Source organism: Uranotaenia lowii, chromosome 3 (genome assembly GCF_029784155.1).
Source record: "Uranotaenia lowii strain MFRU-FL chromosome 3, ASM2978415v1, whole genome shotgun sequence".
NCBI lineage: Eukaryota > Metazoa > Arthropoda > Insecta > Diptera > Culicidae > Uranotaenia > Uranotaenia lowii.
The window spans coordinates 27,693,575-27,719,337 of NC_073693.1; the positions used below are offsets into that span (position 1 = coordinate 27,693,575).

General features: G+C 36.3%; 1 protein-coding gene across 5 annotated transcripts in view; it reads right to left on the reverse strand.

Annotated features, from left to right (window-relative positions):
• Window positions 1-24,338, reverse strand: part of LOC129755576 (protein artichoke-like) — a 41,502-nt gene extending 17,164 nt beyond the window's left edge. Inside the window, exons 1-2 of one of the 5 annotated variants that reach the window (XM_055752137.1) lie at window positions 24,199-24,338; window positions 22,510-23,633 (exon numbers count right to left, since the gene is read on the reverse strand). In XM_055752137.1, the coding sequence (XP_055608112.1) occupies window positions 22,510-23,633; window positions 24,199-24,201 (1,127 nt within the window). In that variant the 5' untranslated portion in view covers window positions 24,202-24,338. Of the gene's footprint in view, window positions 1-4,178; window positions 4,393-11,223; window positions 11,456-13,637; window positions 23,659-24,198 lie in introns of those variants that run through there. The other 4 variants (XM_055752134.1, XM_055752135.1, XM_055752132.1 and 1 more) reach the window with 4 other exon arrangements.
• Between the last annotated feature and the right edge of the window lie 1,425 nt (window positions 24,339-25,763).

Sequence of the window (25,763 nt, forward strand, 5' to 3'; positions counted from 1 at the left end):
TCCATTTTCAGGTCCAAAGTGTGAATCCGTATAGGTAGCTCGTTCACGTCGCGTTCCGGTTCGAAGTTGTGCAGGAAATCCTCAATTCGTTGAATCGATGCGATGATATTGCGCCTTTTCAGCTCCGTTTTGGCTAGCCTCTTCTCCACAGTTGTCGCCATGTCGACTCGTGATGAACCGTGCAACACTAAAATGGTATGGGAAAACCAGGAAGCACCTTTTGCTAACGGTGTAAATTATTGGACAGACACTCACCTGTGCCTGACCAAAGACAGGCCTTGTATTTTTATAATAATCCGGAACCAGGAACCAGGAATGTGATAAATATCACGGAAAATTGTTGAGTTTGGCAATGAGGTTATGTTTTTTGGAAAACCCGCCAAAATTGTTGTCCGTCCACAGCCTTATGGGAAACCAATTCTTTCATACGCCGGGGTACCGTAGAAAGCAGGAAATCTATCCAAATCAGGATAATCACTTGGTATTGGAGACACGTGGTAGCACTAGATCGATCCTATATCGACCTTGTCCGATGTCAGTTTCTCTGGGAAAGTAATTAAGGGAACACAGGAAGCACCGCAAAAATGTCGGGAATTTGTTGGAAAGGTACTCACATGTACCCGTAATAAAACAGGCCTTGTAAATTATAAAAATCCTGGGGAATTGTTCCGATGGTCCAAGTGTGGTTATGGATCCTGAGTTATGTTCCGTCGGTTTTTGGGGACCAATCCTGGTCACGGCACCAAATTATGATACGTCTAGTTGTGGAATCGCCTTTCCGGAAAACTTATTAAAAACTCCGACCACTTGCTTTAATCAAAAACCGAATTTTATTGTACAAAAAACTGACTACTTTTATTTTAAGTAAACCACGATGTTTAGGAAACTTTTTATTACGTCCGTATGGTAGGATGGTTGGAACGGAAGAGAGTCTTACTTCTTTGCTCTCGATTTCTTTTTGACTTTTACATTGACATTTCGAGTAATTCAAATCTAAATCAAAGCATAACTGAACATAATTGGAGCACTTGAATTTCAAAGGTATTAGAACAGTTCAAATTGTGGAAAAATATAAAGTTGAGAATTAACATTTTGTTTACACTTTCTGCAGTAATATCAAAAATACTTTTAATGTTATCTTTAATTTTTTTTTAAATTGTTGGATTTTGCTTTTTTTAGCTCATGCATCATTTTATAATCCCTGAATTGGATGAAGAATCAGCATAAGATTTTTCCATATATGTGATTGTTAGTTAATCAGTTATAAATTTTTTATTTTACTTGAAACTGATTCATTTCAAAACTCCTTTGCACCGAAACAAAAAGTATTCGACCAAATTTGATAAAAAAATTCGAGTTCAGTAAGTTAAAATCTACCAAATCAATCATTAAAAAATAAGCACCAAAATCCTGTTGCCTTGAGTCCGTTTTTTTCAATTCTTCTATTAACTAGCCGAATTTTTTAGTCAAGCTATTTAATAATAATTTTAACAAAGTTATCTTTATTTTGAAATTCTTAATTTTTGTGTAGATACTTGACACATGAGCCCTTAAATCTTAATTTTTATAAAAAAAATAGTTTAAACTTTCTTATTTTTAATTTTTTATCAGTTGATCATTCACGAAATTTTCGATTTTTCAACATTTCCTTGTAAGTATAATTGAATATAAAGTTTTGAACTTTTTAAGTAATTTATTTTGATCCCTGGGAGATTTTTATATAAATAGGTTTTATCTCTGACTTCTTTCACTGGCACTTTTCAAATGATAATAAATATATACATTTTTATCAAATTAAATTAAACCATCAATCATTGAATAAATTCTTCATAGTTCAAAATAGTTTTTTTCAGTTACCCAAAGGCCAAAATTCACATTATTAATCGCGATTGAATATTTTTTGTTCAAATTCAAAATACTTTAGCAGAATTTTAAAATCAACCTTTCAGTTGAAAATGAAGAAAAGAATTTTTACTAAGATGAACAAAAATTAACAAATATTATCATTCACCTTACAACTAATCATGGTTAGTTTTTCGCCTGATTTTACATTTATTTTAAGAATTCAGATTTCTTTTTCAAACTGTGTTTTGGAAACGTTTATTTAAAATTACCTTAGAAATTCTTTCAATACAAATTTCTTGTTCTGAATGAAGAAAATCTTTTCAAAATGATCAAATTACTTACCGAAAATTTCAAACTGTCATTGTAATATGATTTGAAAACTTTGATTTTTTATCAGTCCATTTTTTTTAATAAGTGCAATACAGTGTTTGAAATTGCTTTCCTTTTTTATTGTTAATTTTTGGTATTGTAATTTTTTTTTAGCTTAATTTGAATTTCGAAAACCTTGCCCATGGACAACTGTCTTGCCAAACAGGTGTTCGCTAAGAATCCGTTAGGAACTATTCAAAACTCGGAGGTTTATAATTTATCTCAAGAACTTCCTGTGGGTGACCCTTTCTATTGCTACAGGCGTTTTTTTTTAAATAAGGAGCTTATAAGTGGAGTTTATTAGCACCATTCTTAAAAAACTTAAATTTGTGTTGAAAATCACCGAGTTTGATTTTATCCGAATGCATTTTCATCATATGCCATCAATTTGTTCCTCTTGGATCAATTTATTTGAATTCACAAAAATTTGAGAATATTCTTTCTAAGAAATTACTTTGCATAATACAATAGAGCACTAACAAATTAAATATGTAACATTTGTTACAAAGCAGCTCAAAACAGAAAATCTAACTAAAATGCTTGTTTAAATATGTTGGTATGCATCTATTCTAATTGTTTAAATATTTCTGGGAAGCTGATGAATTTAATGCAAAATTCAAAAGATTTAAGTTTATTATGCATTTATAAGATGCCCTACTTCGAAACGAGTAGCTGTCTTAGTAATAGTTCAACCGAAAATACCGTATCACTTCTGATCCTTGGTCAGGCAATGAGTTGAATGACAACCTAAACATGCTTAGATTTCAAGTGCCGATGGGTGAAGTATGTCTAGATCTTGAATATCAGCCCCACGAGTGTACACATAGATAGTGATTCGCCGAGTGGCAGTTCAATATGATGAAACATGTATCTACTTCTTCCACATATAAATATAGTAAAAATGTATCATTCACAACGAAAATTAAAAAAAAATTTTTTTGTTTACTAATCCCACCTTTAAGTTTCCGAAGGTAGGAAAACGGATCGATGAGTTATGTCAATCTTTTATTACATCTCTAGTTATTCACTCAATAGAAAGTTTGCTTAGTTTTATTTACCATTTGAAAAATTGTGCTGTAGGCCTAGGTAATTTATTTCTTAAGGGGGGGGTAGGGTCTAACGGGTATAAAAAAACACCATTTTCACGATTTTTTTCTAGAGCTATCGTTCAATTAAATGTATTCAAATTTTTTGCATTATACAAAGCATCGTTAAAAGAACATTTAGTAATTTTTTCGTAGAAAAATATTGAAAAATGAGCCGGTGACGGAGCATTTTCGAGGATGCCTTTTAGAAAACAGGATTTGCGGTGGACACTGTATCTCAGCACAGAATCATCTGAAGTCAAAAAATCAGAGCAAAATATTTTTAATAGATGTTTTTCTAGACCCCAACGTTTTTATTTAACTTAAAAAAAATTTATAAAATTTTTGTGGCTGTTTGAAGTAAAAACTACGATTTTTCACGAAAAAATCCGCCATTTTTCACCTGTAAAATCTCCCCAAAGTAAAAAAATCAAAAAAGAAAAACGTTGGGGTCTGGTATTTTATATGTAGAAAATATGTTCCAAATTTGAAAAGAATCGGATAAGTAGTTTTCAAATGACGATGTCCACGGACTTTAAAAATGTGCTTTCGAGAAAAACGCGTTTGAAGTTTCTGCTCTTGCTTTCTTGCAGTATTAGATAGGAGGAGATAAAGGCCTATAACTTCTACAGTTTTGCTTCAATTGACTTGAAAATTTGACACAACATTCTTGAAATGTTTTACAATAAGAAAATAAAAAAATAAAAAAATCGATTTTTTTTTAGTGTTAGACCCTACCCCCCCCTTAATTCGTCTGTTCTTTTCGTTTGCCAACAGATGCATTTCAAGTATTTTCTATTTTTCATGAAGGATTTTTTTTAACGTTGAATTGTTTTTGGGAAATTTTTAATGACAATTATCATTTATATTATTACTTACAGGTGCTAAGCATGAAATCAGTTGGGCTCAATTAGCTACAGATTTTTCCCCTCTAAAATCAACTGACTGAGCACATTCGACTTCGCTGTCTGCTGGATGGCTTAATCACATCGATTCACAAAATTTATGTTTTCTTTCTTCAGCACAGCTTTCAATGTTTTTTCTAATAGTCGTGACAATAATCCACAGACTATTGAAAAAACACCCCAAGACGTCAAACGATTCGAACAAAACTAAACCAGTCAGATACGGTTCTTTAAGATGTTGGATTTCCACTTGACTCGCTGTCGCTTGACGCTTGACTTTTCGCCTGGTTTTGTCAAGGAAACTATTGATTAAGTTGAGTGTTCCGAGTGATTATTTGTTGTCAATGGTAGATTCTTAGAAGCGCAAAACAAGCTCTCTTTACTTATTCACATGCACTTTATGTTCTATAAATATTGGCTGAATAATGGTTCCGGAAGCTGATTGCAATCATTTTTTTTTGATTTTTACTCATTTAGAAGCACTGATTCTGTATGGAAATTCAAGTTTCGCATACAAATTTTTTCGTTCTTATTATAATGTGTTTATCGGTGAATTCTTCTATTATTTGGTTTTCTGAAACTAACGTAGGTTATTACAAAATTCATCGAGAAAGCGCAAAGAGACCTACAGGGGAGATAAGGGCATAATGGCCCCCTTAAGGAAAACGCTTATTTAACCATAGAGAACAGCTGTAATATGTGAATTACATCATTGTTTTGTGTTCAGACACTCAAAAAGTCTATGGCATAATTGGATGAAACTTGAAAAAGTAGATAAAAACGTTTTAAAATGCATTTTAAAATTTTTTGCCGAAAGCTGAAAACCGGTCACTGTAGAGGCATAATGAGGAACCCCCCCGAGGCAGTATGAGCACCATTGATGAAGGCATAATGAGCGTTTTATGCCGGGGAAACTAGCAGCGAATTCGACTCGATGAAGTCAACTGAGTAATAGAGCTACAGTTTAACTTGTATCGTCTGACAATTTGGCCTATTGGTTAGATGTCGGAGAGGTAATCAATAGGCTCGAGTTCGATTCCTGGTCGAGGTGATTTTTTTTTCATTTATAATTCATGACCATCCTACCTACCTAAGGGTCCAGCGCCGATTGACCGACGCATAGGGCTGAGATAAAAGATCTCCACTGCTGGCGATCCGGAGCCAGCGTCTTCACTTGCTGCCAGCCAAGGTTTTCGTCAACTGTGCGGATTTCAGCGGCTAGACTTCGCCGCCACGAGCTTTTGGGCCTGCCTCTTCTTCGATGCCCATCTGGATTCCAGTCAAGCGCCTCTCTGCAAATCTCGTTTTCATCTCTGCGCAGCGTGTTCCCAATCCATCTCCACTTACGTTCCCGAATCTCGATTTCTAGCGCCTTTTGATGACACCGGCGATGAAGTTCAACGTTTGAGATCCAGTGGCCCCCAAGCGCGGATGATGTTCCGCAGGCAGCGATTCACAAAAACTTGCAGTTTTCGCGTCGTCACCGCATATGTGCACCAAGTTTCACACCCGTACAGCAATACGGATTTGACGTTTGAGTTGAAGATTCGGATCTTAGTTCGTAGAGAGATCTGGCGTGAGCGCCAGAGGTTTCGGAGACTCGCAAACGTAAATCGGGCTTTTCTGATCCGGGTTTCGATGTCCTTCCTCTTCACCATCAGGCGTAATCTGGCTACCAAGATACTGGAAGCACTCCACTGTCTCAACCTGTTGTCCAGCTACCACGAAATTGGAACGATTTTCTGTGTTGATTTTCATCGACTTGGTCTTTCCGACATTGGTTTTGAGACCCGCTGCCTTGGAGCTTTCGGTGAGGTCGTCGAGTTTGCTCTGCATGTCTTGTTGTGTTTGGGCGAGCAAAACAATATCGTCTGCCAGGTCAAGGTCGTTCAGTTGCTCCATGGTTGAAGGATTCCACGGCAATCCTCGGCTGATCTGTTCGATCTGTCAGCAGCTGACCTGCTCGGTCTTTCAGCGGCATTCTTGCATTAGTCCTTGCACCACTAAGGCGGCGAGAAGTATCATATAATAATCGAATATCTCCAATGGCGGCGGCTCTTTCTCCCTCTGCGGCTAGGGAGTTTGTCCAGGCTCTCTTGTCTCATCTACAAGCTCGTTTAACTGCCTTTTCCAGCTCCGCATATCGTAAGCGGGCGGCTGCTTTGGCTGACCCGGTACATGCCTGCTCAATTCCGACTTTCGCCTTTCTCCGATCATCGATCATCCTCCAGGTTTCATCCGACATCCATTCACTTCGTCTTCCACAAACTTTACCGAGAGTACCATGGCTCGTCGTGATAAAGGCATTCTTGATTCCACACCACTGTTCTTCGACTGTTCCGTCTGTCGGCAGCTCCGAGGCTTGGGATTCTAGCTGTTCAACGTATGCCCTTTTCATCTCTGGATTCTCCAACCGGCGGACGTCGTATCGACACCCGACTTTCTCCTCGCGCCGTTGGACACGCGCAACTCTCAGTCGTATCTCGCCAAGGACGAGGTGATGGTCAGATGCAATGTCTGCACTATGTTTGTTGCGGACATCAAGAAGGACCCTTCTCCATTTTCGGCTGGTACAGATGTGGTAAATTTGATTTTCTGTTCGGCCATCTCGGGATATCCAAGTGACCTTATGTGCTGGTCGATGGGGGAAAAGCGATCCACCGATCACCATGTTGTTGTTGCCACAAAATTCTACAAACAGCTCTCCGTTTTCGCTCATCTGGCCTAGGCCATGGCGCCCCATGATGCGGTGATTATCGGAGCCAATCTTTGCGTTGAAGTCGCCTAAGTGGATTTCACCCTTCGGAATTCTCTTAATCACGCTGTTCAATTGACTGTAGAACTGCTCTTTCTCCTGCAAATCGGCAACGTCAGTTGGCGCAAAACACTGGACCATTGTAAAGTTTCTAACCCGTGTTCTGAATCTGGCTACGATATTCTTTCGTTTATCGGTTCCCATCGGTTCCCATCAGAGCCGCATGGGCTTGCGGGCTTAACAGGAAACCAACTCCTCGTTCCCGAGTAGCGTGTTCTCCTCATATGCCAGAGTAAAGCAGTACTTGCCCAGACTGTGTCTTGTGTTCTCCAGTGTTAGGCCAACGGACTTCACTCAGTCCCAATATCTCTAGCTTGAGGCGGCTAGCTTCTCTAGCAAGTTGAGCCAGCTTACCTGGCTGGGCAAGGGTCAAAACATTCCAAGTTCCAATTCTAGTCCGTGTTTTCATGCTAAAAGTCGTTGCCAAAGTTCCAGTTCGGTTATTTCTTCTCTCAGTTTCCGTAACAATATTCGATATCAGGAGCAGTAGGTTGTTAGCCTAAAGTTCCTATCCCGCGATGGGGCTGCCATCTTGGACTTAGCTGGCGGGAGCTGCATTTCATAAATTCAGCCGCTTGCTGCAAGACAGACGCTGTTTGAGCCGCCCCTGACCAGGAGAACAGACGCTCGGTTGTTGTTGCACGCCCCCCTGACCTGGGGAACAGACGCGTGCGGCCACCTTCTCAGTCTGCATGCGACCAAAGCATCCACCGGGGTTGGGTACCCGATCTCCGCTTAGGTTACTCGCATCCCAGCCGGTACCACGGGGAGGTAGAGATAGGAGTTGTGAATAAGAGGTGATATGACCACTATGGGGTCTCGTGTTGCACATTATCCACCGTTTACCAGCATTGCATGATCATGATTGTACTAAACGGTGAGGCGTAGATTCATCAAACAAAGCAATAACAAAATAATCTAGGTCTGTTTGTCGCTATTGATGCTATTAGCCGTATAATGTAACAATAAAAAAAATCAATCATGAATGGTATGTGCAAAACAAAATCCCTTCGAACAGGAATCGAACTCGAGTCTACTGATTACCTCTCCGACACCTTACCAATAGGCCAAATCAACAGACGAAACAAGTCAAGCTGTAGCTCTATTATTCAGTTGACTTCATCGAGTTGAATTCGCTGCTAGATTATACGGCAGAAAATGCTCAATATGCCTTCATTGAAAGTGCTCTGTTCGCCTCTAGTGAACAAATTACAGTAAAAAAGCGTTTCAAAATTTATTAAAGTGAAAAATCAAAAATTTAATGATGTTGAAAATTGAGAAACAATGTGTAGATCATGTTGCAGTGCGTACATTTCAGATCAAGATGATTTGAAGGTCATAAATGCTTATTTGGTGGAACTCAAAAATTATTATATGTTCGTCACTTGAGAACCTAGCTGGTTATTGTTTAATATTTCTGTAAAGATGAAAAAGATATTTCTATTTTGGTGAAAAATTTATACTATAGGTAGTATAAATTGCAGGGCATTGTGTCGATAACACAATGCCATGCTCACATTTTCATCATCTATTCGTTTCTTCTACCCAAAGCGCTCTAGCTTTGACCTTTCCACCTATCAATTTTCATTTCTGTCTTAATTGCTCTCTAACTAGAATTTCAATTTGCCGAAATGCCATAAACTTAGATAAGACTATAGGTAGTACGAAACAGGTCATCAAGTTGAATTCGCTGCTAGATTCTACGGCAGAAAACGCTAATCTTGCCCCGAACAAAAGTGTTCTGTTCGCCCCGAGTCAACAAGTTCAGGTAAAAACGCGTTTTTAAATTTATTATAGTGAAAAATTAAAAATTTAATAGTGGTCAAAGTTAAGAAACAATATGTACATCATATTGCAGTGCGTACATTATGGATCAAGATGATTTAACGATCAGAAGAGCATATTTTCTGGTGCTTAAAAATTTTAATATTTTCGTCACTTGAGAACCTAGTTGGTTTTTTCTAAATATTTCTGTAAAGATAATGAGGAGATTTCTTATTTGCTGAAAAATTAAAACGATTGGAAGAACGAAAGTAATCCTCATAATGATGCCCCGGGCGGTCGTTATACCCTCATCTCCCCTAATAGAATTTTATTGCTTGCTTGCTATCTTATTGCGTCTTATCTATACAAGTAATATAATTTAATTGCTTGCTTGCGTTTTATAGCGTCTTATCAATATCGACCATGTGCTCGCTCGGCTAAAATCCCGAGTCGATGGGTGGGGTTAGAGAAACAAGAGAGATCAATTGCGGGGAAGATCACATGCGAGATATACATTGTGTTTTTTCGATAGAAGGTCCAGCAGTTGATCGGCAGAGCTCGCTTGCTCGGGTTCGCCGGTTTCATCACGTTCACCGTGGTGAAATTGGCTAACGCGCCGTTGTACTGAAGCGGAGATTGCAGGTTCAAGTCCTATCGGTGAGCCGTTGTATCTTTTTCGAAAAATTCATGATATTTACGGCTTATGTTCTTTCGTTCTTTGATAGCTCATGTTTCTTTAATTCTTTCCATCATCTACGAAAATGTGAAGAAATTTGATTTATTTAATGAAATTTTTTAAGAAAAATGTGGTGTTTTGTAGCAATTGACATGTGCTTTGACATGGGGTTTATTCTTCTCAATTAATGAGAGTCTGCAAAAAAAGTATATACTTTTTAGCCGATTCCAAAATTTAAAATGGTGCTAAAATTGGTATACAGCTGATTTCTCATGTTTACATTTTCTGGGCAAATCATGGTATACCATGATAGGTAACGATAACATTACGCATGTTCAATTACCAGATAGTAACGAAATCATATTGGCAATGCAATTGTAGTGGTTTTGCAAGCGCACCTTGGTGAGGAGAATTTAAATTCTCTATTTAACTAATTGTAAATTTATAACAAGGTAAGACATGAAGGTATGTTAATATGCTTTTAATTGAAGAAGTTTTTAAAAGAAAGCATTGAACAGTGCTTATCATCAAAGATCAAAATGCCGACCAGTTGGTATTTACATTTTTCATAACAAAAACAAAAAGTTACCTGACCACAATCTGTCTCAGGAAATATTCTATTTGCTGAGTTGCAATTCAATATGACGAAACATTTATCTACTTCTTCCACATAAGGAGTGTATTAGAAAAAAGGCAACACTTTTTATTGTGAATAACTTTTGAATGCAATAATGTAAATTGATGAAATTTTCAGTGAAGTTACCTGGTAATGTAAAGTTTACATTTGCAATTTTTGGTGATGTTCTATTTAGTGATTTTTGAGATAGCGATCAATTAAGAATTTGTTCGACTTTAATTTTTGGGCAACACGTGCGCATAATGCATAATGCATACCATGAGCCACCTTTTTTTTTTAAATCAAGGCTTTTTTTAGTACGTTTTTTTTCTCAACCTATATCTTCCTGAATCTTGAATTTGGTCGAAGTTATAACAAATTTAGCCGATAGTCCTCCTTCGGCACCAAAACAACAATTTCCAGTCCCAACTTTAACATAATATAAACTTTGTGGAACCTTTTGAAGAGCTTTGCAGGGAGAACGATCGCATTTGAAGGCAATCCTCTTTGTATTTTTGTCACTCATCGAAATCCTTTTGAAAGATTTAGTTATTTGAAGTTTTCACAGAAAGTTAGCCTCCTCAAGTACTAGACATTAATTTTTTTTTCCATTTTTCAATCCAGGCGAGACATGTCAACGAAAAGTTTCTGGTTGTAAACCTGCAGGAGAATGCTAAAGAGCTCGTTTTGCTGTTCAGCTGTTTTTTTTTATCTTCTTCTGGGACTTATATGTATTTTTCTCGATCCGGCCCAATAAATTTTTTTCAATGAATAACCGAATTTTATCACCGAATTTTGTGCCCGTACATATTACGTTACTCAGTAGCCTCACTGAAAAATTTCATCAATTTCCATCCCTGCATTCAAAAGTTATTCACGAAACAAAGTGTTGCATTTTTTCGAATATACTCCTTATAAATGTAGCAAATATAATTCATAACGAGAATCTAAAAACATTTGATTTACTTATCCGATCTTTAAGTTTCCGAAAGTAGAATGTTGTCTTTCTCATATCTCTAGCTATTCACCGTTTGAATTTTACATTCAGTAGAAAGTTTGCTTAATTTTATTTTGCATTTGAAAAAATGTGCTGTTATACCATATTAAAAGGGAAATATTAAATGAAAGTTATTAATATTTGTACTTACAGGTGCTTAGCTTTAAATCAGTAGGGCTCAATTAGCTATAGATTTCCCCCTTCAAAATCTACTGAGCATAATTGACTTCGCTGTTCGCTGGATTATTCAATCACATCCATTAAAAAAACTAATGTTTCCTTTTTTCAGCTCAGCTTGCAATGTTTTTTTAATAGTTGTGAAAATAATCCACAGACTAAAAAAAAAACCCCAGGCTGTCAAGCGATTCGAACAAAACTAAACCTGTCAAATCAATTGGACTCGTTTTGTTGGATTTTCTCTTGATTATCACCGATTGGTATTGATACGACAAGTACTTATTGATAAAGAATTCCTAGTAGAAGTTTGATAAGTGGTTAACTTGCTACAACAAACAACGTTATTGCACATCTATTGCAAATTGATGAAAGAAAAGCTATTTTGTAATTGCATTTGACAGAATTTTTTTTTTAATATTTTCATTGAATACAACATTGTAAATTGTTAAGAATTTTAACATGAATAAATTATTTAAGGCAGATTTTTTATTAGAAAATCCTTATCAAGGAATTATTTTGCATTTTTTCTGTCTTTGATTTTTATGTGAACTAGAAACCGAAAGTTTATCAGAAATCTGCATCTGCAAAGCATCAAATTCATAACAAAGGCGAAATCGATTTTTAAATCAAACTTAAAGTAGTCTAATAAATTTCTGCAACCATGTTTTACGTTCATAGGAGTCGTGTACCGGTTTTAAAAATATTCAACATGCCACATTCCCCTTAGCAGAAAAAAACGAAAAATATTAGAAAAAAGATCAATGTTACCCCGTTTTACGGGACTCCATTTTTTAAACTTCCAGAAAATCAGAAAAAAATAAATAGTACATGTTAAACAATACACTTTCAGCTATCTCTTTGCAAATTATTTAGCGGAGTAATGATCTTATCAATGGTACTTTTCACTTAAACGTTTGAGCTCCCTCTCCTCCTTGCACAGCAGTATTGAACAAATGTGTTTTGATATTTAAGCATGGAATAAGGATTCGATGCAATTGGAATTTGAGATTTCACACTTCCCACCCTGAGACCATTGGGATTGAATTTTAAATGCAGTTTCTGGAAAATGTTCGAGCAAAGTTTTGATCATATAAAGTTAACATACACACTTAGCAAAAAAAAAAAATAAGACGGCTAAATTATGGTCGAACAAAATTTTATTTTTTTTTTTCGAGAGGACCTCTTTTTTCTATGCATTGAAGTAGTTTTTAAGATCAAATCTCTACTCTGAAAATACTTTTATTTTTGAACTGTGGCATTAGACTGCGTTGATTTGCGGTCATTTTCGAATTTCTTAAACCCTGGGGTCCAAAAAGCTTTGTCTAAGTCCAAAACTCTTCCATGAATTTTGGCAGAATTTTTAACTAACGATTACATGAGTAAATTTGAATTTTTTGGTTTTTTTATAGGAAAATTGAATATTTGTTCTTAAAAATCAACATCATTTTTGTTTCTTCTGTGAAACCGAGCCAGCTGATGGCTTTTGTGCAAAATTTATAATTTCTTCAAAGGAAATTTTCCGTTGGACAACTTTGTTGAAAACCGTAACTTTGTATCTTATTAGGGCAAAAAAGTTATTAGCTGTTGTACAGGGGTTTTCGCATTTTTTTTTTTTCCTTTTTTCTCAGGGATCTCTTTTCGCATTGATAAACAATAAATTCATTTGACATCCATGCTGGGTATCAAGCGATGTATTGCATGACTACTTTTCATGTAATAGTTCGCTGGGCACAAGCAGTGATGTCAATTGAATTTATTATTTATCAATGCTAAAAGACATACCCCTATTAAACAGCTAATAACTTTTTTATCTAGTAAAGTTCGAAGTTATGAACTTCGACAAAGTTGTTCAGCGAAAAATATCCTTTAGAGAATTTGAAAATTAGCACAAAAACCATCAGCTAGCTCGGTTCCACAGAAGAAACAAAAATGATGTTGATTTTTCAGTACAAAACATTCAATTTTCCCATACAAACCTAAAAGTTCTAATTCACACATGTAGGTAATCGTTACTTAAAAATTCTGCAAAAAATCATGGATGAGTTTTGGACCAAGACAAAGCTTTTTAGACCCCAGGGTTTGAAAAATTAAAAAATGGTCCCAAATCGACTTAGTCTACTATACATATACTTTCGAAGAAGCCACTTTAACTAATAGACATTCCGAATATTAGAGCTGTAGGAGTTACCGAATATTTTTGTTTAACTGAATACTTAGTAATATGAAAGGGTCAGGTAAGGGCTCATCCCACGGTTGATGGTTCATTAAAACATATTTGAGGGCGAAGTCTGATATTTTATATTTTTTAAGCCATTTTATTTAGGATTAATTTCTTTCGATGTATTAAATATGAACCACATTTTTTTTCATTAAATTTAATATCACAGATTTCTAGAACTATGTTCGTAAAGAAATGTCGGAAGACGGAATACTATGTAAATAAAAATAATCACTGGTTACAGGTAGCTTAATGATCGCAATCTATTTTATTAGTTTGGAATGCATGTTATTGAGAACCTATCCGATGGCGAAAACCGCTGTTCTTGTATCTTATTTTGCTCTAATTTTTTCTATTTTTTTATCTTCGGTGTTGCCGAATACAACTGTAATTTAATGCTAAATTATTTTTGTTAAATTTGATTTATTACTTATCCTTTATCTCACTTATACATTCCTTCTCACCTCTATTCTCAATTGTTTTTTTTATCGTTCGACTTTTTTAAGATTTTTTTTTAAAGTCTATCATTTTTATTCTACATTCGCACAAGTTTTTCAAATTAATAAAATTTAAATTTATATTTCTTAGTTTTTTAATATCCTTCACCTCATCTCTACAATCCCCCTCACCTTTTTTCTCAATAGAAAGTTAAATTCACATACTTATGTTTATCTCTAAACGAAAATTTAATTTCATAATCTTTTATCTCAATTCTACAATTCTACATTACAAACAATCAGCAGCAGCTTAATAATATGAGATTCTTATGTAAATGACATTTTTATTCCAATTACGTTCATTCCAAATCACAAGAAAATAAAAACCATAAGCAGCAGTTGTTGTACAATCTGCGCTTCTTAAGCTATTCCGTCTTTTTCTATCGGAAGGCCATATCAAAACAAACAATCAGCAGCAGCAGCCTTAAAAATCTTTGCCTGCTTAGTCAATCTGTCTATTTCCATCGGAAGTCCAAATTAAAACCAACAATCAGCGACAGCAGCCTTAAAATCTGCGCTTTCCATGCCAATGCCGTCTTTTTCTAGTGGAAGGCCAAATTGTAAGCGTTGCTAGTCTCTCGAAAGAGGTCTCAGCGATTTTGTTCGTAGTTTGTAATTTTATATGCAGTGAGTATTTTGGGGGTTGAACTATTCCACTGGAAGGCGAAAACTTCCACGATCAGCACGCAGCCATGACCACTACTGGTTTCACCACTCACCACCAGAGACCGCAAGCTACCCAGCGGAGGCGAATGGAAATAGAAGAGGCGAATGGGATTTAGACGAGACAAAAAAGGCGCGAGGCGAGAGCAACGATTGACGAAAGAACTTCGGAAGAAATTTGGAATATTGTGATAAGTTTGAAGTCACCCCGCTGTTTCGGGATGAAATAACAACCCATCGCCGAGCCGTCACCGTTCAACCGGATTCAAATACAAACCTACGAATTGAATCCGCCGTAAAACTGTTGTCGCCTTGGAGGTTACGTCTGCCGCTACAATAGAGGTATCCCCCATCGCCTCCGGATTTAAATCCACCGTTAGACGGATTTAAATCAGCCGTTGGTTTCGCGCATCGCACCGCCGCTAGTTCGGGTGAATTTCTCGCTGGCGAATTTGATCCGACCAACAACACTTCCGTGCCTGGTTCAGCACCCAAGGTGGGACCAGGTACGCTTCAAATTACCCTGCGACAGCCCCCTGCGGGGACAGGTACACTATAACCTACTCGTCAACCGCTTCGCACCTGCCGCTGGTCGCTATCTTAGTGCGCCGCCAGCTACATCGCCGCGTCGACGCCATTGGACCGAGTTTGACCTCACCGAACCCAAGGTCGGACCAACCCGAGGACCAGTACCAGGTGGTAGCAATAATAAGGTCAGATAACCATTATTGTCATTAATGTTTGTTTCAAAGTGGTGGAATTAAAGCTTGGATTGTGCTCCCCAATAAATTTAAGTTGAAGCTCGAAGGTGGAGTTTTTCTTCCTCCGAATATTCCTTGCATTTTGCTTTATTAGTAAGCTTGCCGACCCTAGGGATTGTTTAGGGAATCTCTGGGACGCCTGCCGACTGACTAGTGGCTAGTCTTACAAAATCAAAACAAACAATCAGGAGCAGCAGTATTAAAAATCTGCACTTCCCAAGCCAATCCGTCTTTTTCCACCGAAAGGTCAAATCAAAACAAACAATCAACAGCAGCTGCTTTTAAAATCCTTGCTTCCTAAACTTATTACGTCTTTTTCCACTGGAAGGCCAAATCACAACAAAAAATCAGCAGCAGTAACCTTTAAAATCTGCGCTTTCCAAGCCAATCCGTTTTTTTTTTCCATCCGAAAACCAAATCAAAACAAACAATCAGCAGCAGCAGCAGTCTTAAAAATTTGCACTTTTCAAGCAAATCCGTCCTTTTCCATCGGAAGGCCAAATCAAAATAAACAATCAGCAGCAACAGCCTTAAAAATGCGCTCTTCCCAAGCCAATCCGTCTTTTTTTTTCTCCATCGGAAGGCCAAATCAAAACAAACAATCAGCAGCAGCAACATTAAAAATCTGCGCTTCCCAGGCCAATGCCGTCTTTTTCCAGCGAAAGTTCTAATCAAACCAAACAATCAGCGGCGGCAGTATTAAAAATCTGCGCTTCCCAAGCCAATCCGTCTTTTTTTCATCGGAAGGCCAAATCAAAACAAACAATCAGCAGCAGCAGCCTGAAAAATTTGCGCTTTCCAAGCCTATTCGACTTTTCCATTGGAAGGCCAAATCAAAACAAAAAATCAGCAGCAGCAGCCTGGAAAATTTGCGCTATCCAAGCTGATTCGACTTTTCCATTGGAAGGCCAAATCAAAACCAACAATCAACAGCAGCAGCTTTAAAAATGGGCGCTTCCAAATCTAATTCCGTCTTTTTCCACTGTGAGGCCAAATTACAACAAACATCAACAGCAGTAGCTTAAAAAATTTCCGCCTGCTAAGCCAATCCGTCTTTTTTCATCGGAAGGCCAAATCAAAACTAACAATCAACAGCAGCAGCTTTAAAAATCTGTGCTTCCCAGGTCAATGCCGTCTTTTTCCAGCGAAAGTTCTAATCAAACCAAACAATCAGCGGTAGCAGCATTAAAAATCTGCGCTTCCCAAGCCAATCCGTCTTATTTCATCGGGAGGCCAAATCAAAACAAACAATCAACAGCAACAGCCATAAAAATGTGCGCTTCCTAATCTAACTACATATTTTTCTCCTGGTAGGCCCAATCACAACAAAAAATCAGCAGCAGCTCCTAAGCCAATCCGCCTTTTTCCAGGGGCCGAATCTGAGACAACTTTTATCAATGACTGACTTTGTTTTGTTTGATTTACCAAGGTATGCCAAAATAACAAACGTTGCCATAGAAAGTTATTTTAATTTCTATATTCTCAGTGTTGCCGAATTCAACAATTTTTTTCATTTCAATTTTTTTTTTAATTTTGATTAATTTTCTGCATACCCTTCATCCCATCCCTTAAATTCTTTTAAGAATTGTGTGAGATAATAGATAAAGTGAAATTCAAGTTTGTAATTGGGTCTAAAGTTGTAAAATCTTGCCTTTCTATTCTGAAATATCTAGATCTGAATTTAAGAAAATAAATCCTGTCCGTAAGAATGTACGGACACCAGTCTAGCGCCAGTTAATCCGCTGGACCAGCTCAGCAGCGTTTTATGCAAGAGAATAAATTCTGTTCCTCGATTTGAGTTTGCACCGTTGAAGTTTTGTGCCAATTGAATCCCCTTTGGAAACGATTGGATACTTTAGCTGGACACTTTTCAGATGACCAGAATCAAAAGTTTAAAATTGCATCAATGATCTTGATATCGGAACACGTTTCAGGGTGTTTTAAATTCAATCTGCTGAAGTGTAGAAAACTTTGTAGAATTATTAGGCTGAACATCGTTGTTGAAAACTTGTGTTGTATTTATGCGTTTCTTCAAAAAGCACACGAGTATACCTACACATACAATACCAAACAACAACAAAACTCCAAAACTAGCTTCAAATACAACCCCGGATGATTCATTGACAAATGGAACCTCCGCAGCTAAATTTGGCTCAGTGGGATCCACGTCAATCAACATGGTAATTTTTTTGTTTCTTTCCGCAATGAGATTCTCCGAGAAGGTTTTCCCCGAACAGTTGGCTTCTAAGGCCTCAACTGCATCAACATTTTCCAACAAATGTTTGCTGCTGGGATGGTTAAAATCGAAATCTCTATTATCTGATAAGCAGAGGCTTTGTAACGAAGTCAGCAAACGTAAGTCCGGAGCGAATGTGTACAAGGAATTTTCTTGAAGATTTAGATATCTTAACTGTTGGTTGATTTGAAAGGCATCCTGATAGATGGTGCTAATATGGTTGCCTTGAAGATCCAATTCTATCAGATTTGACAGGCCGATGAAGGTTTTGTTATCGACTCGAGTAAATCTGCAGAACCGACAGCTGAGATGCTGCAGGTGGACTCGTGGCAAGCGCACGCATTTTTTTTTCGCTAGTGAAAAATTTTCAGAAATTCAGATTTTACTAGTGAAGTTAAAGTGATTTATCCAAGAATTTCATCGTTTTACGTTCGGATCGGCAATCATTAATTATCATCATTGGAAACCGCCGGGAGAAGTGTTTAATTTTGGTTCTAGAAATAAGCCTTTGGGAATGATGATGTGTGACAAATTTCTGCAGTGAATTTATTTTTCAAAAACTCGTCCGAAAATTCGATCAAAATCTACTAATTTTGAGCTCAGGTTCAGTGCTTGTCGGTGTTTTGCTCGGAAAAAGTGAAGTTATGCTTAGAAAATTTGAAGAAAAGTTAAAAAGTGTAAGTTTAAGAAAGTGACTTGTTCGAGGGGGCTGGGCTATGCCCTCCAGATCAAAATGGACGAGTTTTTAAGAAGACCGACAGGACGGGAGAAACAGAGCGTGTCAACATGGTTTGAAGATAAGTGGTTTTACAAAAGATAGTTTTAATGCCAACGCTTTTGGTTTTCCAATTATTTTAAATTGATAATAATGCATTCTTATTAAGAAAGGTATGACAATTTCAGGGCGTGAATTATTTCATCTAGAGTTTTAGGGCGTGAAATGTTTCAAGAAAAGTTTATTCTTTCAAAACTTGCACACAAGTTTTCATGTAAGAAAAGGTTTTCAACATACAAGAAAAAGCTTCGGCCACCTATATTTCAACATATGAACGATGAAGCTTTTTGTTGGCGTCGATATTCTATGAGATTAAAAAAAAAAGTTAAATGATCATGGAAATTATCAAAAATGTTCTCAAATATGAATTGATAAATAGATTTCAGTATACTATTTTACCGACTAGTAGCCGTTCTCCCATTAAAGCACAGCAATTTTTTTTCACTTTATTGAGTAACCTGAACTGTGTGATGGTTGAAAGAACTTTTTTTCAACGTCCGTTGATGGTTTTTATAATTAAAGCTTAGGGTTATTTTTCACTTTTCATCTTTTGTGGATGAATGGAATTTTTAGAAATTTAACAATTAAAAAAACTAAATTTTCTCAAAGCACGTGAACTTTAAACATCAAGTATTAAAAGCAGTTTTAATGAAACATTTGAATTGTTATAGAATTTTCAACAGTTTTTCAATGTGATATAGCGGTTGTATCCGAATGTTATTATTATTATTATTATTTTTGTTATTCTTTCTTGATTTTAGCGGATTTAGAAAGGGGACTTGAGAAAAAAGTTTTAAGATAACCATGCAATTAAGCCAGAGATTATAAATAGTTTTTTCAGTTACGCCATCAACAAACTCAAGATTTTTGTTAAAAAAAGTTACTAAATTCTTTTTTCTGATATATTTTTTGGAGAATAACTGCGATATCTTATTGCATATAGTCTTACATAAAAGTTTTTCTAAATAAATTTCATTCTGTATTCATCTTTATATTACAGGCTTCTATCATACAGCAACAGATTAAATTAAAAATAGGTCCCCCTCAATGGCCCATTCATACTAGCACTATACAACAACATTCATGTTGGACACCGTACAACTCTATATGATAATTATATCCATTATATCAATCAATACAATGTCGCCACATACAAAACTGTCTCATATGTAAGGAATAGTTGAAGATAAAGGGCTTAAAATATTTGCTTTGTGAATACTTTTTTTGTGTTTTTACCTTTATACATTGAAAAACATATTTTAATTTTTTAAATCTTTCCTATTTTTTTAAGAAAAAAATTCTTTGAATCATATCTAAATTTGTTATTTCCGATACACCGTATGCATCTTTAAAAAAAAACAACGTTATTGGATGGTTTTTTGTTCAAAACGTTTGGGGCAGCTTTGTGCGTATATTGTACATGGCATAAACATAACTTTGTGTTCTTCAAAAAGTTTAGAACTTAACTCATGTTTTTTCCAGTCCCTATTAAAAAGCAATCAGTTGAAAAGCGACCTTTAAGATACTGTAAAAATTATGGAAATGCATATAGGGTAGATTTGCGAATACGGGCAGTTATTTTATTTAGAAAATCGGGAGTTGAATCTCAGCTTATTATCTTCAAAATGTTTCTTTATTTTCAGTATCTCGAATAAAGAATGTTTTTTTTTCAAATTTGAAATTTTGAAAGCACTTAAATATCTCCATATATTATCATGAAAAAAAATTAACAGCATCACTTCATAATAACTATTTTTAGTTGTATTACGCCTTCATCCCTTTAAAATCATGATTGGTACATGGTGTTTAATAATTGAATATACATATTTTATTGCAGCTTTGAACCAGTGGAATAAACGTTTACAAATCAGATGCTATACTGTACAGTTAAAAATAATATTTTTTAACGTTTTACTTAAAAACGAACTGTACATTTGATATTTTATTACTTTTAATTTTCAAAAAAGTGTTAGTTGTATTTTCATGACATTTTTATTTCAGCTTTTCCAATAAGCATTTATATATTACTTTTCATATGTTTATTTATTTTAGATGTTCACAAAGAGTTAGAAATATTAATGGAATGGCAAAAAAGACTTGAGTTAATTGTTGTTATTCCTAGTTTAAGTAAAATTTTTCAATAATCACTTCAAAAACCAATCATCTGAATATAAGTTGCTCTTGTCACTCATATTAGAAATCTTAAGATTAAACTTTTAATATGACAGACAAGATTGCTGAAACTTATTGATATTATCATCTGCTTTTTTCATATAAATTAGATCATGTCATGTGTGTTACTATTTTTTTCTTTCCATATGTCGAAATAATATATCAATTGCTTTTTCGTTTCCATCTCAAGATCTGCTGTTTGTTCACCATTTTGCTCATCATTCTATAATGATTCTGCTGCGATGAATCATTCATTTTTGTCAAAATTCGTATATGTTCATCAGATTTATTCCTTCGTTTTACAAGTAAATTTCAATCACTTAGAAATACTGTTTCCATGTTATTTAAAGTTAATTTTAAAAGGTCGCGTTTTGTTTTTCTCAAAATATTCAGCATTTAAAAATAATAAAATGTTCTGATTGATTAGTAGTTACTCGAATTGGTAAATCGAAAAAAAACAGATCTTTTCAAAACTAGCAAAAATTTCAACATTAATTTGTACATGCAATGAAGCTCAAAAAGAGGTAAGGAGAAGAAAGAATTGAAGAATTTTCAAAATGGTAGTAATCACTAAAAATAGTTTAAAAAGTTTTTGTCGGCATATTATGAAAAATACATTCAATTCAAAATATTGTTTTTTTTTAACCATAAAAGCCTTTTGATAATTCTTTGATTAAACAGGGATCACTGTTAGGGAAAAAAGCTAGTTTGATAGAGATGAAATGTGGATGGTAATAATTTTTTTTCAATACTTAACTCAATATATATTTATTTAACGTTTATCGATTGCCTCGTAGAAGTAGGAGTTTCCTTATGAAATGTCTAGGAGCATAGAAGGTGTAGGAAAGTACGATCGCACCATTGACCAAAATGGATCCTGATCTTTACCTTTTTCCAACTAACACAACCCCTTCCTTTGATACTTGAATATAGATTCGCAGACGTACAGACGGTTTCCATAGTCGGTGATACTTACTTATTTCTGGTTCTGACTATTTCAAAATTATTTTTGGAGTATGCAGGAGCATGAAGTTGCTAGTTGAACCTAAAGAGTATCAAACTAACATTCCTTCCTTTTTCCTCATTGACTACTAGGACGTGGCCGGCGCCGTTATTAATCATTTAAAAAAACGGAGAGCATGAGTTTTGTACATTGAGAATGAACTGCTAATCCCAAGCACCATTCTTTTGGACTTTGTGCAAAATTGATGGCCTCGATTAATCACGGAGTAGCAACCATTGGCTACGTGGAACTTGTTCTGCTTAGCCACGCCAGCGATCATGGAATTCGAAATGCGCATGAATTGATAAAAAAAAAAAAAAAATATCATCTTTTGTTTTGAAGTACGTAATTAAATAGCATTACCATCCCCTGAAAGAATTAAATAGCATTTCGAGTTCAATGATTTAAGGTGGATATGAGTAGTCAAATAAGCTAAGCTAAGCTAAGCTAAGAACCGACAGCTGAGATGCTGCAACGATTCGCTTTCCAGGAACAGAGAGTTATGATGCAGTGGATGTAGCTGAGGATTGAAATCAAAATTAAGCACCCTTAGAGACTTCAGATGCCGGAAAACGTCAAACGGAAGTGATTTGAATTCGTTGTTAGATAAATCTATGTATTCTATTTTTGTATTACTTCTAAAAATCTGGGGCACACCAAAAGAATGGAGTTTATTTTCACTCAGATTTAGATATTGAAGATTTGGGAGTTTTTCAAACGAAGAATCATAGATACTTGTAATGGAACAGTTGACCAGAGACAAACGTTGAACGAATTGACTCCGAATAAATACCTTATGGTAGGGTAAATCAAAGTTATGACTATTTATCAGATTAACCTCGGTGATGTTTTTCATCTCAGTGAAATAATTCGGCTCTATGTAAATTACGTTAGAGGAGAGAAAGTTACACGAATTTTCAGAACAGTTTTCATACCTGGTTTCCTTGCGATAAACTGCTTCTCCGTTCTTCTCGGGAAGATAAAGCTCGAACTGCCTGATTGGCTCATGATCGTCAAGACAATTTCGGCGGTAATTCCGCGCAATGTAAAGCCGCTTCGCTTCATTTGCTGAAGCCCAAGGCTGGATGGGATTTCGATCCAAACAGAGGGTCGATAGATGCGCCAAATTAAAGTGCAGCAACTTTTCAGGAAACTTTTTCATCTCATTGCCATCGAGTAGAATGGATTTTATGTACCGGTTTTGTTGAAATCCATGTACGTTCAATGCTGATATTCTGTTATGTCGAACATTCAAATATTGTAAGGCGGGAAGCTCGTTTGTGTCTAATATCCCTTCTAAGCTACAGTTTTCGGCTTCAACAATCCTCAGTGTTGTACTTTTGAGGTGTAGTCTTTTTAGCTCTGGATTATGACTAAGATCGATGTTTTCGATTCGCTCCAAATGTTCGAAGGTGTTTTCTGCGACGTACTCGAGTGAGTTGTACTGTAACGTTAAAGTTGAAATCCAAGGCATCCCAATCAAGGATCTTTTATCCAGTTTCGTGACGTTGCAGTGATCACATTGTAGGCGTTTCAAATGTTCCGCCTTCAAATCAACGTTATTGAAATCAAACTCAAAATTTTCACTCAGATCCAATGCTCGAAGTAAGAACAGACGGTTGATAGTTCGAAACGTGTTGAATTCCACCAGACGATTGTTTCTGAGCGAAATTTTCTCCAGATTTTGATTGTTGACAAATGCGTCCTGATGGATGAACTGTAATCCGTTATTGTCCAGATGGAGAACTCGTAAACGTGGTAGCCGACTGAAGGATTCCCTGTAAATGTCCCGGATCGAACAATTGTTGCACCGATAAAACCACAGTGTTTGGTGAGCGAAGAAGGGGTTTCCTTTGGGAAGCGTGAAGGTGATGGAATTACTCATATCGAGCATCCATATGTTGGGATAGCTCCTCTCATTTACGGTTGCATCCAGGAAGTTCAACTTGCGAACATTTTCTCGAGGAAGTATCTCTGAGCTCCTTGCTAGTCCAACACAGATACTGACGGTAAGGAAGATGATACTGTAGATTTTACGTATTTCTGCTTCAGTTGACATCTGTAAATATTGGAATAGGGTGAAACTAGAGAAATTAGTTATGCTAGCAATCCTTGACATTGTTGTTGTTGATCTTCATTCTTTTAATCAGAAGTATATGCACTTTAAGATACCATGTGGAGAAGCTGTCAAAAAGAAATGACAAGCCTATCAAAAGTCCTGCATTAGTATGTTTTAAATGATATCGATAAAATCAATTGGGGACGGTAAAATTCACTTAAGAGTCACCATATTGAAATCTTTGCTGACCTAGGGCTTTCACACTTTGTTCCTATTGAGATATCTTAAGAAACAAAAACATGTGCTTCAACTGTAATTCGACATTCATAGCATTTCACAATTTCGGTCGATGAAACCGGTTTTTATAATTACTGCATGAAAAGTTTTAAGGATTCACAACTTATGAATGTTGAAATTTTTCGAAAAATTAAATTTGTGAAACGTGTAATTTTGATTTACCGCACCAATTAGACAACCAAACACATTTAAACCTTTATACTGCTAAGCAATAATTATATTTAAATTGGAGTCGAACTGAAGCTCATTGTAAAAAGCAAAAACTTACCATGTTGGTTGATTTCAGAATAACGAAAAACCACACGAATAGATAGTGTGAAGGTAGTCTTCAAGCAAAGAGAAAGAGTATCGATAATGAAAAGCCGGTTACAAGAATTAGCTCCATCTCACTGCCAGAGAAGGGCCAATACTGATCATTTCTATCGCAAAAAGTTGTACTTTTGGTTGAATGTTATCTTATCGAATGCAAGCATTAAGGTGAATGGGCGTAAAATACATTTAGTCACACAATCACATCACACATGTCATGTATTCTTGGAAATCTTATCTACGCAATAAAGTACATGATTATTGAATCTAATTTTATAGGATTATCGATTCCAGTTAAAAGGGGAAATGAGGGCTTGAGGGAAGATGGGCCTTACCCTTATTCTAGTGTTGGGCATGGTCCACTTTTTTCAAAAAATTTTCAAATAAAAATAAAAGTTTTCCAGATGTAATTTGATTTATTGGCTACTACTTGACCCGGTTTGTTTTGCTCGTGTGGTGGTGTAGAATCAAGAATGCCTTTATCACAACGAGCCATTGTACTCTCGATAAAGTTTGTGGAAGACGACGTGAATGGATGTCAGATGAAACCTGGAGGATGATCGATGATCGGAGAAAGGCGAAAGTCGGAATTGAGCAGGCATGTACCGGGTCAGCCAAAGCAGCCGCCCGCTTACGAAATGCAGAGCTGGAAAAGGCAGTTAAACGAGCTTGTAGATGAGACAAAAGAGCCTGGACAAACTCCCTAGCCGAACAGGGAGACAGAGCCACCGCCAATGGAGATATCCGATTATTATATGATATTTCTCGCCGTCTTAGCTGTGCAAGGACTAATGGAAGAATGCCGCTGAAAGACCGAGCAGTTCAGCCACTGCCAGATCGAACAGATCAGCTCAAGCGTTGGACAACTTTTCTGAGTTGAAAATGGCGATTGCCGGAGCACGAAGCGCCCACAGTAAGTCGCATTAATGGCGTCAACTCGGAAGCGCCCTCGCTGGCTGAAATAAAAGCGGCAATCAAGGAAAAGAAATCCAACAAAGCGCCTGGAATCGATTGCATTCCTGCTGATAGGGTAAATGATCTTGAGCGGAACTAAATGGCTCAATTCGACGCAACTCGAAACAGTTGATCAAGCGGTATGGCTGTGGGTTATAACCGAGCAAAAAAATTTTTAGTTCAGCGGATAGATCTTGGTTTCTGCTTTCTAATGATGACTTTTAGAATATTTTAGAGTAAATCCTAATAACTCTAGAGCTGTTTTACTGGAGTAAGAATTCTGATCTTGAGCGGAACCACGCTGATCTTGAGCGGAACTAAAATATGATCTTGAGCGGAACCATTTTCTTCTTTCAACATCTTTAATAGCTCACATTCCTAATACTTGTGTAACTGTAAAACTTCAATTAAATTTCATCTTTCATCCCGTGGCTGGAAATGTTGACCGATTTTTTTGATACTGGATTCATTGTGTAGGTTATTTTTTCTAGTTTCTAAATATTTTGAAAAGAAGTGAATATGTTCTACTAGGTTGTCTGTAGTTGGCTCCGAATGAAAAAAGTCCCAAAA